General features: G+C 40.3%; 1 protein-coding gene across 4 annotated transcripts in view; it reads left to right on the top strand.

Moving 5' to 3' along the window:
• abi1a (abl-interactor 1a) overlaps positions 1-16,516 on the top strand; it is a 53,302-nt gene that overhangs the window by 12,110 nt on the left and 24,676 nt on the right. For all 4 annotated transcript variants that reach the window (XM_084939699.1, XM_084939696.1, XM_084939698.1 and 1 more), the window contains exon 2: positions 1,686-1,853. In XM_084939699.1, the coding sequence (XP_084795825.1) occupies positions 1,686-1,853 (168 nt within the window). The remainder of the gene's footprint in view (positions 1-1,685; positions 1,854-16,516) is intronic.

Raw genomic sequence — 16,516 nt, forward strand, 5'->3', positions numbered from 1 at the left:
AGAGTTTACACATCACACTTGAGCGTTTGTGATCCGAAACATCAATGGGCCTGTTTGTCTGTGCTGTTCACAGCTGCAGTGCATTAACAAAAACAACATAATCATGCAGTTTTTTTTAGTTATAACAGCGTTGCAAACAACATATTTGCATTTGCAGTCTGTATATCTATAATGAATGGATCTTGCACAACTTCTCTTTGGGCCGTGTTTATTTATTTTAAACTAACTTGTGGCGTGATATGTAGGCCAGCAGTTCTGCACAGCTAAGCACGAGCTGTTCACTAATCTGTTTATACAGCAAAAATCTGCATCCTCTTGCAATTTGGAAATTGCTATCATGGATGTAAAGGCTGGTTTGTTTGTTTGTTTTTTTGTTTGTTTGCGGTTGTTGTTTCATCTGTTTCCCTCCAGCTGTTAATCCACGCACCACATTGCATATTGCGGCGTCAGTGGTAGGTGTCTGCGTGCACGCAAGGACGAGTGTGATTTCAACAGATGGCCTTTTGCACTGAACCCTCTGGAGGAATCTTTCCTGCTTCCTGAGGCTGTTATCGCCCAACACATCTGCCGCTTTGATTCCCGCTAAAAGAAACACCGGCCGTGGAAAAGCCGGTGCTGCAGCTCTCCTGGTCGGGAGCTTTTAGCCAGCCATATGGACAGTTTGTGTATTAGTTGCGTCGATTGTTTTTTTTCTTTTGCACTGTCACCTCTCTTGTCTTCATATGGTCAAATTTTTTTCCCCCTGTTTTGCCCCCTTAATGCTACCATTACCTATCATCACCTCACCCACTGCTGCCACCACCTGTCTTCTATTACAGCACCCTGTTATCAAAGCCCAGCGTTTACCCTCCAGGCAGTGCTCTTTGGACTTGGTGACTGAGAGCAGTGTAGGGAAGAGCCCACAGAGATCAAACACAACAGCTCCTCAGCTTGGAGCTATGCCCGTCTGAAGGGAGGTGGCTGAACAACATGTCGTTAAATTGTTACTGAATACATTGCTGCATACATGTAAATGTTTAGCTTCATATACGCCGAGTGGGCCAGTTATGGGCCACACAGACATGCTTGATTATACCAAAAATATGATACTAGGTGTTTTTTTTTGTTTTTTTTTGACATGATGATATATAAAAATGTACTTTAATTGTGTAGCACCTTTTTAAAAAAGTGATTGGATAGATAAAAAGAAGAGTATTCATGTTGTAAATTCACATGGAGAGCCAAACAGAATAATTGGAAAGCTTTTTAAAAGGGTGCAAACAAAAAAATATAAAAAGGAAAAACTAGATGGATAGAAATAATAAACAGAGAAGACAGAAGAGAAGGGGACAATAAAACTGCATGTAAGATAACGTTGCAAAGTTTCCTACTTAAACTAGATGTGAAATAGCAGAGGTGTGGCTGTTATCTGATCTTGAATTACAAGTGAACTGTTGCTATCAACGCTGTGCTTTCTTATTAATAATACGAATGAATTATTGTGTTGAATCTCTCAGGTTCAGCTCTGTGAAGCAGTCTCTGAGTTTAGAAAAGCGGATATTTTGCTCTTGAATGGTGGCTACAGGATCCGTTACAGTGTGGTATCTCAGAACTGAGAGTTGGGGGAGAAAATGGTCTTTGCAGTGTTTTTGGCCTGATGTTATGTCAATTTTAATAGTAACTGACATTTTTATTTCTGTGCACAGGCCCAGGACAAGAGGAAAGCTCTGGAGGAAACCAAAGCCTACACCACCCAGTCCCTGGCTAGCGTGGCCTACCAGATTAATGCCTTAGCCAACAATGTGCTGCAGCTGCTGGACATCCAGGCCTCGCAGCTGCGGCGCATGGAGTCCTCCATCAACCACATCTCTCAGGTCAGAAATGCACACAGAAACTCCTGGCCACAGACCAAGCAGCTGTGAAGATCGCTGCCCCACGCTTTCCACTTCTCCTCTCACTTTCACACAGACTCGGTTATTTTAAGTCACAGCATGAAACAGTAGCATCCATGGTTCCCTTTATTGGTTTATCAGTCTTACTCAAGTCCTGACTGGTGGTCTGTTTGTTTTTATTTTATGTCAGCGTGGTTGAGAAGCATAAAAATGATGAAACAGTTCCCCCAACAGCCATCGACATCCTCAAAACACAGGGTTAGATTTGTCATAGCTGGTTGTAATCCATTCATCCACAGCATATTACTTTTTTTTTTTTTAAATAAATAAGCTAAAATAACAGCATTTGAAAGCTTTATTCTGTCGCCTATTTAAAGAAAAACTTAGAAATAATAGATTTGACATTTTTTGTCAGTCACAAACTGTCAGAAGTCTATTTAATGCTGTTTACTTTATTTGTTTTTTAGATTTTAGCTTGTGTAGAAACAGGCATGTTGCAAGAAACAAAGCCACACATCACGCTGTTTATTGCCCAAGCAAAATGAATCCTGTCCTAGATGTGCTTTTTAAAGTACGCAAAACTTTGCATCACATACTTTACAGCTGAAATGTAAAAGTTTGAAAACAAATGTTCTCCGTCCTCTTCGGTTTCTTTACTAGTTAGCAAGTCGTTTGCAAGTGTTTGCAGACAAGCCGGTGTCTTCCACACAAAGAGCCGGTGACTGCACTTTACTCGCCAAAGAAATGCCAGTAACGTACCCACAACCACTCACCAACATGTTGAGCAATACATGTTTTTCCCTTTTTACCAGTGGGTCATTGGCAGATCTGTAGGTCAGAGCAAGTTTGGCTTGAGCAAGAAATTTCACAGCAACTGCCAGCAACCTACAACTGTTGGCAAATACTCAGTTTTAGCAACCGGTGGTTGCCAGGCGATTGCAGCCTCTAGGCCTGTGTGACCGGAGCCTTCGATACGAAGCCCCTGGTCACTTTTGTTCAGTGCCAGTTCCAATAAAGCTTTTGCAAACACGAGGTTTGTATCCTCAGGACTGACATGAGGGGAAAAAAGAGATGATGGAAGTTTTTCTCTGGGAAAATTTCAACCTGAAATTGCATTATGTAGTTCATTATGAATGTGGTTCAATTGATCAGAGACTTTTAAAATGATATTTATTTTATACTTGAGAGTAAGTAGCTCACTCTTTTACTTATTGACCGTGTTCAGTATTTTAGCAGCCTAACTGTTAAACGCTTTTGTTAAATGACTTGAACCACATTGCTAACACATAGAGTAGCTCACTCCTGTAGCCGTTCCTCTCTGCAGGGTGAGGGTTTTGCCATGTGCAGGTAAATCCAGCCGCTCATCCAATGAAGGCATTAAGAGCTCAGACAAATCAAACAAAGAACTCCAGCCATGTGGCATCTCATAGATTAGAACTGGGAGAGATTCACCACACCCTGAGCACGCCAAAATTTGTGTTAAAATGACTATACTTGGAGTGGTTGGATGAGGAATGAGGCTCTAGTTCCTTTGATTTAGTTTTTCCCTGCTTTTTCTTGATAACAAGACGTACTGAAGGTCACATTTTTAGTCTGGTGGTGGAAAAGATCATTTGCGACGCCGGAGGGTTTGTGAGGGAAAGGAACAGACGATGACTGATGATGAGCAAAGAAAGCGGAGAGAGACTCCCAAAAAGACAAATTTACTTTAAGTTTTGAGTCAGTTTCCTGACAAACAGCCTTCAGCTGATACCAAGGTCACTGTGACACCACTGCCTGCCTCAGTCTCCATGACAACCCCCTGAGCTACATCTAAAAAATATTTGAAAGACAGCTGTTGTTTCAGATCAGCAAAGAAAGCCGTGCACTAAACACTCCGCTTAGTTTACACTATTTGACTTTGTTTCCATGGTCTCGTATCTTGTCGTGGGAAATTCCAGACTTCCTTTGCTATTTTTAAACTCAATGTTGTGCACAGTGTGTAGCCATGGAGAAGCCTCTAAGATGACTAAATAGTGTCACTTTAGGTCAGCTGACAGCCAGGTTTCCCCTCATTATGCTCTTCTCATTTATTAAAAAAAAAAATTATAATAATAAAGCAAGAGTACCAAAAGAGCATCGATGGACCAAATGCCACTTTCCTTGGCTGATTCTGATTTTGCTTTCTAAGAAATATAAATTTGCATTGTTTATAAAAAATTGAACAATAAAAATATTTTCCACAGCTACACCTGATTATACTTTTTTTTTTTCATTTAATCACACACTTGGATAGATCTTGGAATAAAGTGCTCCATGTTACTGGACAGAATTTACATTGTAAATGTGACTTACCCAACATGTTTTACCTTCTTGTAAAGCTTCTAATTTTAAAGGAACTTATTTCCTAATCACTTGAATTTGAGAATAAATGTCAGACTAACGCCTACATCCAGTGTAGAAGAAAATGGCCAACTCTGACCATAGTGGTAGAAATCAAAGGTGTGTACTCAAAAGCAACGTAAAACCATTTAATATCACATTGTTATGTAAATGAAATTGATTTTAAATGGCAGATAGATGCATTGCACTTATTCCAAAAGCTAAATTAATTTGATGAGTGTGGCTTATGTTAGCCAGGTGGCATGTTTCACAGTACTCTGGTCAGGTGGTTACGCTTGTTTCTGCAGCCTTCATGGAGCCACCTATTTTTGGTAGTGCTAGTAGTGCTACTGGTAGTGCTATTTTTGCTATTTTTGTCAAAATCTTGAACGACACACTGCACATCATACCAAGATTTGATGTTTTAGCTAATAGCTCTTTGGGAATCTCCCTGTTGAAAAACCTTAAGAAAGCCCAGGGAACTGTTGCTCAAGATCATTGAGCAATAAAGTTTCACAAAAGCGTGACTCTTTGGAAGCAAAATAAGAGATGATCAGCAGGCCAAAGTTTTTACACAGTACTCTATTATTATGATAGGAAGGCTGGTCAGAGGTCAAGGCTAATTAGCTGAAAAGCCAGTGACCAGTTGGTGCATATCTACTTCAAACTACTATTTTCCCCAGCTGACAGCCTTTGTAGCTACAGGAATAACACTCTGCTGCCTCTTTTTTCTTTTTTTTTTAATATAATTGGTCTCTGGAAATGTAAAGGATTTAGCAGCTTTGTCTGTTGCCAAACATACGCCACAGTGCTTAATATCCTTTTCATTCATTACGCCTTCTTCTCTGCCTGGTTGTTTTTATGAATAAGTGAGAGCAGAGGTCTTAATGAGTTAGGCATTATGAAGCGTATCTCTGTTTTTAATAACAAAAAGGGAGGGCTGTGTGAGCTCTGCAGGCTGTGGGTTTGTTATAGCTCTCTGCTGTCGTGTTCAGAGGTGGATCATTATCGTGTTGCCCTCACAGCTCATGGATGTGAGATTAGCGGAAGCCCTAAAGGCCACAGTGGCATTCTGCTGAATGGTTAATGGAGAGGAAAGCCTGTAACTTGCGGGGGAAATTTCCTCATTTGCCTCTGAAACATGAACACGCTGTTGCGTGCGCTGGATGAGTCCTATAATTCTCCCTATAATCAATTTTGTCAGTATCATAAGCCTGTACCAGTTCCTGCTCAAAGCTAGAGATGCCTCAGAGTACAGTCAGTGCCTGTGGTGAGACGTGTGCTGGCGTCATGGCAGCTTTCTTTGGTTTGCCCACAGTTGGGAGGGATTCACTCTGGTCAGGGTGTGTCTGCTTTGTGATGGCATCTCTCCGTCTGGAATATAGCACATTCATGTTGTTTACCTTTGTGCTGGGGTGCATACGAGTGACTAATGGGTTCTGTTTTGCCAAATTAGAAAACTGCAGGGTGCTCCGTATGGCACATGAAAGTTATTTTATTTGTTGTAAAAATTTCCACCATGTGTTTGTGATGTCGTACAAAGAAATCAGGCAATCCCTGCTTCATTTTTCCCGTTTCTTTCTTTTTCCAAACTCGAGACAGCTGTCTGTGCCCTTATCTGTTGGCCTTCTTGTTTCCAGTACTTGGTCCCTTCTTCATCATGAGTCTTGAGAAATGCCAAGCTATGACTGGCCAGCGACCAACTTGTAGTTTGTGCTGTCTCTGCCAAGGCACAGCAAGAAATTATGACTTGTTTTTGACTCAATTGACAGTGTGACCATCTTGTCAGACAAAATATTGTGCTGTCTGCAGGCTCGATATGAAGCAGGTGGACACAGAAGATGAAGCTCGGCTCATTTGTAGCAGATCAGAAAACATAAATGTGATGTCTTTATATTTACAACATTTTGTAATAATTTAGTCTCTGCTACATTTGATCGTACCCAAATTACTTGTTGTTATTCAGTGGATATCAGTGTCCTGCTGCAGTACAACTTACATAAATGTTTCAATGTGTTCCTCTGGGTGTTTGTTGGCGTGTCACCTTCCCTGCTGTCATTGCCATTTACAATCTCTTTGCAGTATTCAGGCGGAAGGTCTAAAGGGAGAATAGAGTAGCTAGCGGGGCTTCCACCTTGTGCTGCGTGTGAAGTGGCTGCTAAGAGGCTGCGAACAGGGAGTGCTTTGTTTGTCCGGCGGAAGAAAGCCGTGCCTCGCATTGAGAACCTCTCTGTGATACCCCGAATAGAGAGGGAGGACGGGAAGAAAGGGTGTATGTGTTTTTGGATGCGTTCTCCTTAAATTCAGTCTCCATTGCATAATTTGATTTCACGCAATTCACCCAGAGGCACTGAAAATACAGCAAGAGAGAGTAAAGCCTCTCTCATTTACCTGCGATAGATGTCTGATTCAATCATAGTTACATCAAGTTTTTCATGAGTAAGTGTTAGATATGGAAAGATGGGACATGATGGAAAAACAAAGTAATTTATCAAGAAAGACGCCTGAAGAAACTCAAAGATGGCTCTTGGCTACCATTTTGGTCAACACTTTCTATTAGAGGTCTCCTCTGCTTGCATGGTGAAACAGAGAGCAGAGGAGAGAAACTTGACCAAATAAAGATATTAACTATTAAGCATTTCATTTAAAGGCAAAATTGATGAGCCATAGAATTACTGGAAGAGTTACAGGCCAGAGAAAGGGGAGAAACAACCTAGTGAATATAATAATGTATCTTAAAGCTTCCAGGGTAAATAGGTGTTACATAAACGCTTTTATGCCAATACTTTCGTGTGGTGGTGAGTCTGCAGTGTTGTTATCAACTCAGTGACATGACTTCCTGTTCTTTGCTGCTCTGCTCACAGTGAGACAAAGAGCAGAGGAGAGAAACCAGCACAAATAATCAGCAAATGATGCAGCAGAGAAAAACTGAGCTTAAATGAAAGAAAATATATTAGATTATTACGGTGAATATGTGATTTTTTGTGATTCTTTATTTTTGTTTCAGCTCTGCTCTCATTATTTTCACAATGGTGGATTTTTTTTTTTGTTTGTTTGTTTGAAGAAAACTACACAGTATTCACATTTTCTTTAATGGGAGTGAATTAAACCAACATTTATAGCTGTTCTTATTGGCTACATTTTGGTGAAAAAGACTATTAAATAACAAAAGACATTTGTTAACAGATGTACAACATAAGGAGTTAAAGATTTTGAACGTCTGCAGTATGAGCAAAATTTTGACGGTAATCTTATCTTTTTAAATAAAATGACTCAATTTTTTGTAATGCTTACATTTGCTAATCGAAGACGAGAACGAAGCAAAGGTAATGTCGGTAAATTGAGCATGAAAATATGCCACACTAAAAAAGACAGGCACATACTTAAACTCACATTCTGACCTATAAATAAAGACCCGGCGATTTGTGTGTATATATGTGGTTATGACCATTTTTAGTGGCACAGTCTTAAGTTCTCTTGACTCTTGACTGATCGCATCGGGGAAGAAACTCAATCTTAGGCCACAAATGGAGGAAACTGTGATCGTTAAGACCTTTTAAGACAGTGCGAATGCAGCATCAGTACAGCACAACAGAGTAAAATGATATCAAAATAAAAGGAAAAGTGCAAGTAATTAAAGCCTGTAAAATATTTAGATGAATTGATTTAACTTTTTAGCATTTATCCTGTGAAACTGTAGATTGCACTTGCATTATAGCACAAATCGATCTATCTGTGTTGACTAATCTAATGAAAATGATCCTTTGACAGTGCTGTAATAAAACAAGCGACGCATGCCGTTATTGAAAATACTTGACTGTTTGTTTGCCAGCTCATATTTATTTGTAGTGATTTCAACTGCTCTCTCTTACATTTGGACCTGGCTTGTGTGCAGACTGAACTCAGTGAACGCAGTGAATGCAGAAAGCAGCTGATACGCACACACACGCACGCACAATGAAAACTCAGTTTGTTCCCACAGCTGTGAGGTTCACTCAGTGTTTCTACAGTTACACAATATTCTTATCTGATCACATGAGCCAGCCCATGTTTGTGTTCAGAGTCGGATTCGGTTTGTGTTTATGAGGCCAGGTTGGCACACTTACTGTTTCAGTTATTTGTCATTTCAATCGTCATTCCTCGCATGAGCAGTTGCATGCCTTTACAGTCCACTGCTTGTGTGTGTAAAAGGCTGTGATAAGACAGCATGCATGCTAGGAATTAAGGTTGTGTCTGTGCTGCGGTGCTGACTTGCTGACCTCCTGTTGAGGAAGAAATGGCATCGCTCCAAACAGGAACTGGAACCTTCTCGTTCTGTCTGCGTTTCTGTGTGCTGCTTGTGTTTCCTGCTGATCCCTCTGCTCGCTCTCTCCTTTCTCTCGCCTGGTGGTCTACTTTCCACTCTTAGATATTTACACGTTTTTCTACATGACCGTTCAGTGGATTATAGTGATGTGGCAGGATCGGCGGTCAGATCCTTGTGTGGTCTCTTGCCTCTTAACAGCAGTTATTTAAAATATGGGGTTTGTATTGGAAGGTTTGGATTCACGAAAAAAAAAATGGGGGGTTAGAAAATTATTCTGTGGAAAGAAATTCACAAATCTGTGACGTCTAAATGAAGTTAGACCTTTTTTTGTAATTCTATTTATTAAATCACATTGACATCTTTTATATGTCTCTACAGATTCACAAGCATATCTGAGTATAACCAGTAATTGAGTGTCTTTGTCCAGTAATTCAGCAATATTTCTGAAGCCTTTGTTACTCATTATGTTTAGCAAAATGCAATGTGATTGCATTGGAGATTTCAATGTGTCTTTGATAGATTTATTGACTGTACATGCTCACTTTTAAGGATCTCTGAGTTGACTTTGGAAACTATTGTGCTATTTTTCTTGGTATTCCTTCACACTGCAGTTTGTGGGATGTTTTTTGATGGCTGAATAAGTTAATTGTGTTGCTTTGTGACACAGACGCAACTCCACATCACTTGCACTAAAGTTTCCAAACAGTGGATAATGACGATCAGCTTGTAGGGATCACCTTCTCTTTTGCCAGACATTTGGTTTGTGCTTCTCTAACCTTTTATCTGTTGTGTATATGTTCGTCTTTTGACTTGAATACATCCTGTATATGTAAAGCTGCACGGTGCAGGGAACGGCTGTAACTGCCACTCGCAGGCATGACATCCAGCAGTGATTTAGGGAGCGCTTAATTTGCTCATGCTTGTGTGTCATTGGCAGAGCTTTTTGAATATCGGTCAGTCGTGTTCATTTAATTCTGGTTGGACAAAATTAATTATGATTCTTACCACCCAGTTGGAATCTTCTCACATTCTCATGGATCATATCTTGAATTAATGTGATTTGACTCATAAAAATAACATTTATAAAAATGTATAAACAAGTCTGACCTGAAAACAGACTTTTACTTTTGCTTACGTAACAGCAAGCATTAAAAAGAAAAAAAAAATGGATGATCTACAACAATTTTGTGAAACACAAAATGTAGCAAATTTTAAAATCAATTTTGTTGATCAGCTCATCAAACCTGTAAGAAAGGAGACCAACAGATCCTGTTTTTTGTTTTGCTTTAAAAGAAATCTAACTACCCCTTTGGGAATAAAGTGAAACTTTTCATTCTGTTTGGCAGTTATTAAAATTTCCCCTTTTTAATTGAAACATGTTTGTTCTATAAAATGTTTAAAAACAAATCTTTACATTTGAGAACTTCAAGAAATAATTGTTTGTCATTCTCGCTAAATAAATAATTTCAGCGTTTAATGATTTTTTTTCTGTTAATCTCATATTTTCTGTTGTCGCATTTTTCTCCTCCTTGTAGCCCATATGGAAAAGAAATAGTAAAAACTTATATGTGATTACTCATGAAAGTGGCCACTTTCATGAGTAAATCATATAAGGCTTACATGATTTACTCATGAAAGTGGCCACTTTCTCATTACTTTCATACATTGTTTTAGTAAGTATCCAAAACATACAAGTTTCATTATATAATTTCTCAAGGGATCTTATATCCGTTTTCACTCGTATATGCTTTTCATACAAGTTTCACACAAGACAGATACAAACTTTATAAGATTTATATATATCTTTTCCATATGGGAGCGTTTGTAGCTTGAATGCGACGTGTGACTCCGTCCTGCATGGATGGATGTTAAAGGTTGGATGTGTGATGATGTGAAATAACTGGTGACTGAGGTTGTTTAGTGAATCATCAGCTTCTCTGCTCTGTGGTTACTCCTCCTTCCCCACTAGCAGAGTGCCTTCTCATTATTACCAGTGCATTCTTTCCCAGCCAACAACTCTCCAGTTGCATCTAATCATTGCACCTTTGTTCGGCACCACAAGAGCAGTGTAGGGAATTGTTTGTCACCTTTGCATCAACACAGCCGATTGGGAAATGCTTTTCCTTCACTTTTCCTTTCATTTTGCACCTGAGTCTCAGTTTTAGGTGTTTGTTCTTCTCAATGTTGTCTACCTCTCAGTCTGGGAATGGTAAATGCTTGCTCTCAGCTTTCAGTTTGTATGTAAACTTCAGCTCTCAGTCAGAATGCTGCCTTGGCTGCCGCCCAAGTGAGACTGCAAAGGCCAGCTGAGGTGTTTCCATATGTGCTGTGTTAGCAAACACCGCGTTGACCTTGGCATGCTTTCCCGGCTCATTTTAATAGTGTTTTTCTCTCTCTCTGTGTCTCTGAGAGCCTTTCTTCGAGGTTTAACACTTGTCCAATCCTGGCTCCATCGTGTCACACGTGGGTTGTTAGATTTACCAGAGGGATCGGATTTTTGAGGGATGTTTAACCGAAGCTGCCAAACTGAGAACTCCCCACAGTGCAGTTGACCTCCCATTTTGGCTCAGAGTGCACATGGAAGCTCTGGCATGCTCTGTGTCGCTTTAACCGCTCAGAGAAGCGGCCTCGCTGCAGGGCCGTTTTGGACAAATGTTAGACTCTACAGATGACGGGATTCAGATGTGCTGGCTGCAATCACGCTGAGAAACGCATTGGACAAAGAGGCATTTGCTCTTGTTCAGCAGCCGTTTTGCCTCACTGTGGATTTGGGAGTTTTGGATGGAGCTTCTCTTACAGATGAGGCTACAATGCACAAACAGAGTTAAGAGGTTCAAATCTAGGGCAAAGTCCTCAGGGCCACTGGTTCACGATACTGATAACAAAGCAGAAAAATATAATACATATTTCTCAAGGAAATCAGAATATTTCCTCTGTTTTCCCCCCAGTGTTTGCTTTATCTTGTGAAATACTGACAACTTTTACATTTTCAAGCTCCTACGCTCTATTAAAATGCAGACTTTATTAACAAATAAAGCTGTTTCTGCACCAAAACAGCACTTTCTTTAACATCCTACTTTGAGGAATGCAAATGCCCGTACAAACCATTTGTACTATGTCGCAAAAGATAAAAAACCCAAACAAACAAACTTGTCTTACATTTAAAGGAAAAGTTTGCATTATGGGACATTTATTTGTTTAGTTTCACAGGGGTTTTATATGACTGTAATGTGGCCTAAATTAACCCATACATGCATGAAGGTAGCCTGCACACATCTGATTCCAAATTAGACAGTATTAGGATTTAGATTAGGAACTTTTTAGACAGTTAATAAGTGTAATGATCATGAATCTGACAAACATTTGTCATTATTTCACAAAACTAACTGCTACACAAAATGCCGGGCCTTATTAAAGCCACCAATGATGTTCATTTTGAACTACAATGTTAAAACAATCAAAATAATCCTTATTTGTGTTGTACAGTTGCATGGCACTGCAGGAAACAAGCCCTTTAAACTCCTCTGCCTTTAAGGACGCTGTATTCTGATTGGCTCCCTTGTAAACATCTGTTCTCATTGATATCACAGGGAGCCAAAAGTAGAAAAAACTGTCTGAAACCTGAGCGTTTGGCCCATGGGCATTGCTTACACGTACACTGACCTTGTTATTTGAAGGCTTGGCCATGTTTAATATGGGCATCCAGCACTGAAACAGTTTGCATATGTGACAGAAAACAAGGAAAAGCATAAGAGTTCCACTTGAATGTGAAGCGGTGTTTTGTACACTCAATTTTTAAGCTTTTAAGAGATCCCTCACTTAACACCGACACTTTGTTTTGCTTTCATTTGTTCCATCTTTATGTAACTGTCTCATAGTGTCACTGGCAACAGGTTAGACTGACTCGGGTAGAATTACACATCGCACAATTAAAAACCCAAGCCCAAGGTTTGTTGTTTGTTTTTTGTTTCTTTCAGCTTTACGTGCCAGTGTTGTGAGATTGATGAAATAATCCTTTTAAATGAAGTATCAAGTTTTTTCATTGGCTTGCATCCTGCTACTTCTCATATGCACGACTGCAGAGGTCGCTGATGAAACGCACTGCGTTATGCAATAAATATGGACTCCTGGCAGGCAGTTTTATATTGATCAATATGAATGAATATATTCATATTCACAGTCATTTTCTCAAATATAAATCACGTCAAACCAGTTTCTGCATTTCATTACTTGTGGAACATTCACTTGTGTAGCAAAGTCAAACTTTAATGCCAGGCCTGCGTCATTAAAGAAGGAAAGGATTATGCAAAGATGAGAAAGCACATCGACTTATACATGAGTAAATAACAGTTCTTCATCTGACACGATGGCTTCTCTTTTTAAAGCCACGCCTTATGCCTGATGCTGAAGTACACAGAATGGTTTATGGTTATCCAGCTTGTGGCATCTGTAAGAAGTTATAGTTGATCACAGAAAAAGCTTGTAGAGCCTCCTCTGTTAGAACCACACTACAAACTAAAAGTAGTCATTTGCCTTGAGATTAACAAGTAATGCTGTCTTATATGGATTCTTTGGGAGTTGTTTTGTTCTTATTTTAGGACACAGAGGGTTGGATTTTTAAGAGATCCTTGTGGTTTTGTGTCTTTTAATAAAAAAAAAAAAAAAAAAAAGTTGTTTTTATTTATTTTTTCTTCCATTGAACAGTCACAGTCTCTCCAGCCAAGATGAGCCTAATTATATAATTGTGAAACACAACCACAAGATGTCTTAATAGTACGTCTGAACCCTAGCTCCTTTGTGAGCTAGTGTTTCCACGTTTCACAATAGCAACATTTTCAGGACTCTTCTGTCATGAAGTTATTTTGGGAAGTGTAGGAAATGGTCTAGGTCTGTGGAAGCAGACCTAGAAGCAGGAAAGCACTTCATCATGAGATAGCTGCTTAAACACCGAGCATTGCAAATTGTTCAAATCTGCTCTTTGTGGGCGGGGAAAAGTGTTTTGCTGAGAGAGTGTATTTGCACATGGTCAAGATTTACTGGAGATGTAAGGCTGAAAAGAAGAGATGGCCTGATTAGGCTGTCTTCACCTCACTCCTTAATCTGCAGCAAGGCTGAAATTGAGGTTCAGATGTTTGAGTGAACGGCGTAATCGCACAGTACAACAAGGACCTCCAATGTCTGGACATCATCATCGTGTAGTCCTGATTTATGGTGGTAAAAATAGCTCTCATGGACTTAAGAACATAGATATTCTCTTCTCTTGTCAGTTTGCTGAACCATTTTATTCAGATCTTATAATTATCTGTAGCTGAAGTCTGTTATTAACTATTGACACATTTGTCTGGTCTGGCAAGCCACACACAGAAACATCGGTATGTAGGGTGTGTTTGTCTAGCTGTAGGTTTTTCCCCATGCTGAGTGTAAGTGCCCAGCTCATCCTTACTACGCCTACAGTACACGCTGGGAAGCTTTTTGTTTGTCCGTGCGTTTGTGCATAGTCGGCGTTTTACCGAGGATATCATCCTGCAGCCAGTCTGCCAAAGTGCTGAAAAGGCTGTTTTCTTCTCTTTCCAGTACGTGTCGAAGGGAAAGCAACTGTCTCAATTCCAGATAAAGTGTACACGTTTTTAGTTCTTTTCTTTTAAGTCGCTGCTCAACTCGCTTGCCAAAACACTGTGTGCTTGTCTGGTGGGAAGTTGTCAAGTTACGTTTGTTCAAGATTTTGAAATTCCAACCCTAGACCTCTGCTTGGCCGTTCCCACTTCACTCAGAGATTTATGCCCCTTCTGCTGATCTCGTGTGGATACATTCTGTCAATGTATGACCTCCTTTCCCAAGTAGTCCAGCCTTCCCCCTTATCTGAGCAGTGGGCTGCACTGGCCTGAAAGAGGCAATAAGCATTCATTGAAAGCGGGGGTCGACTTAGATTTGAAGACCAGAAAGCGATGTGTTCTCAAAGTTGGGTATTGTTTTTAAATTAGAGGAGGAGTAGTCCTCTACAGTGGGTGCTTATGGGGCCTCAGGTTTTAATAGTAGACTTATAATTTTCGCGTCAGTTGTTGACCAGTTGCTAAGTGAAATTGGACATAAAGATTGTACTACATCAAAAACCTCTGTGCAATTGCTTTGGTTACTAGCAGATTGCCATGGGCATCCATAGTTTGCATGGAAGAACTGACTTGTCTGCAAACACTTACCAACTGCTCACCAAATGGTCATGAAGCTGTAAATGTGCGATGTAAACTGGGAATGGAAACCCTTGGCCTTTCTAAGTAAAAATTGTACCTTAACACTGCAATCGATACATCTCAAAGGTCACAGCTATCCATTTACCTCTTTGCGACCAATTTCACCTATCAACTGGCATCAATCACTGGTGAGCAGGCTGGGAGGGACATTGATCCAAAGCGATCTGTTGTTATTGGGTGGGCTACACTGACAGTTACAATAAGTTGTTTGCAAAGTTTTTTTTGGCTTTCGTTGACGGTGTGTGTGTGTGTGTGTGTCTTTGTTTTTTGTTTTTTTGATGCAACCTACAGTGAAAGTTGAGTACACTGCATAATGCGAACATTAGCAAAGTAATGTTGATGAACCCAAATATTTTCTTTTGACGAAGCACTTGGCAACATTATGTCCATATTTCTGTATGGACATATTGCAAATCAATTTCCCATTAGGGACAATAAAGTTACCATTGACCAACAGTGGGGATGCTGCTTAGCAATGAAAACCGGGCACAGCCTCTACCAAAACGGTAACAATCTGGCTTCAAAATAAATAAATCCTAAATATTTAGCCACTGGTTGCTACTAACAACGCAACAAGAATTTCTCATTGTGGCAAGCACTGCACCGACTCCCTCATATTCCAAAATGGGGAAAAAGTCTCCAAGTCTAACGCATTCTTAACTGAATGTGGATGACGCTGATGATGTTGGCAGTAGCTCCAATTTATGACCTAAATCCCTGCACTAGTCATAGATGGGTGACTCCTCTGGGTGTGGGAAGAACTACAGGGTTAAAAAAGAGAGGGGAAAAAAAAATAAAAGATGCCGGAAAAAAAAAAGGACTTCAAGGTGACAAATGAAAAGAGCAGTTCAATAAAAGCAGACAACGAAGTGGGGGGCACTTTAAAGTCCTAAAAGCCCTTAGATGATGGATAAGCCAAACACCAACTTCTCAGTGTTTTGGGAAAACAGCCATAGGCCTGAGACATATGGGTGGCAGTGGTTGAGAGCACATGTGAATCATGCACCTTTCAGTTTGGCAAGACGTTTTCCACCCAGCAGATGGACCATTGGGATCGAGTAAACACCTTTTTAGTGCCAGTTGAAAAGTCAGGAAAATCGTTTCCCCGCTCAGTCGAGGGAAGAGATGGGCCGTTAAGTCGCAGTTGCTCAGATTTGGGTTCCCTGCTGGGTGAGTCCGATGGGGTGAAGCCAGAATGCACTGTCATACTTAGACCTTTTTGTCAGATCCATTTAATGTTCTTTGGACAGTGGACAGTGGATTAGCAATGCGATATCCACGGGGTGCTGCTGCTCGCTGTGTGGAAGTTTGCTAAACAAGGTGGTTTCAGATTTACCCTTCTGTCAACACTTGTGTAACATCAGGGCTGTGCACTGCTGCAGCAGGGCTTGTACAGGATGGAGATGAACTCGCTACGCTGCTTCTAACTTCCTGCCCCTGCCAGCTGCGATGACGTTTGTCCGAACGCTGTTCTCTGATATGGGAAGTATGTACAGCCAAGAACAGATTCTTTCCCAGTTTAGCTGCTGCATTTCAACAACGGTTCTCTTTCCAGTTTCAAGTGAACTTTTCATGTTTTGTCTACTTCCTCATAGAATCTTATGACAGTGTGCAACACTTATGACTTCAGTTTTCTTTAGAATCAGTGGTGAAATGTGAGCAAAGCTGTTTTCGAAGTAAAACCAGGTCTAGATTGACTGAGCCCATCCCTCGTCCTCCTTTTCCCCTCT

Source organism: Perissodus microlepis, chromosome 9, assembly GCF_051167445.1.
Source record: "Perissodus microlepis isolate ML-2025 ecotype Zambia chromosome 9, ASM5116744v1, whole genome shotgun sequence".
Lineage (NCBI taxonomy): Eukaryota > Metazoa > Chordata > Actinopteri > Cichliformes > Cichlidae > Perissodus > Perissodus microlepis.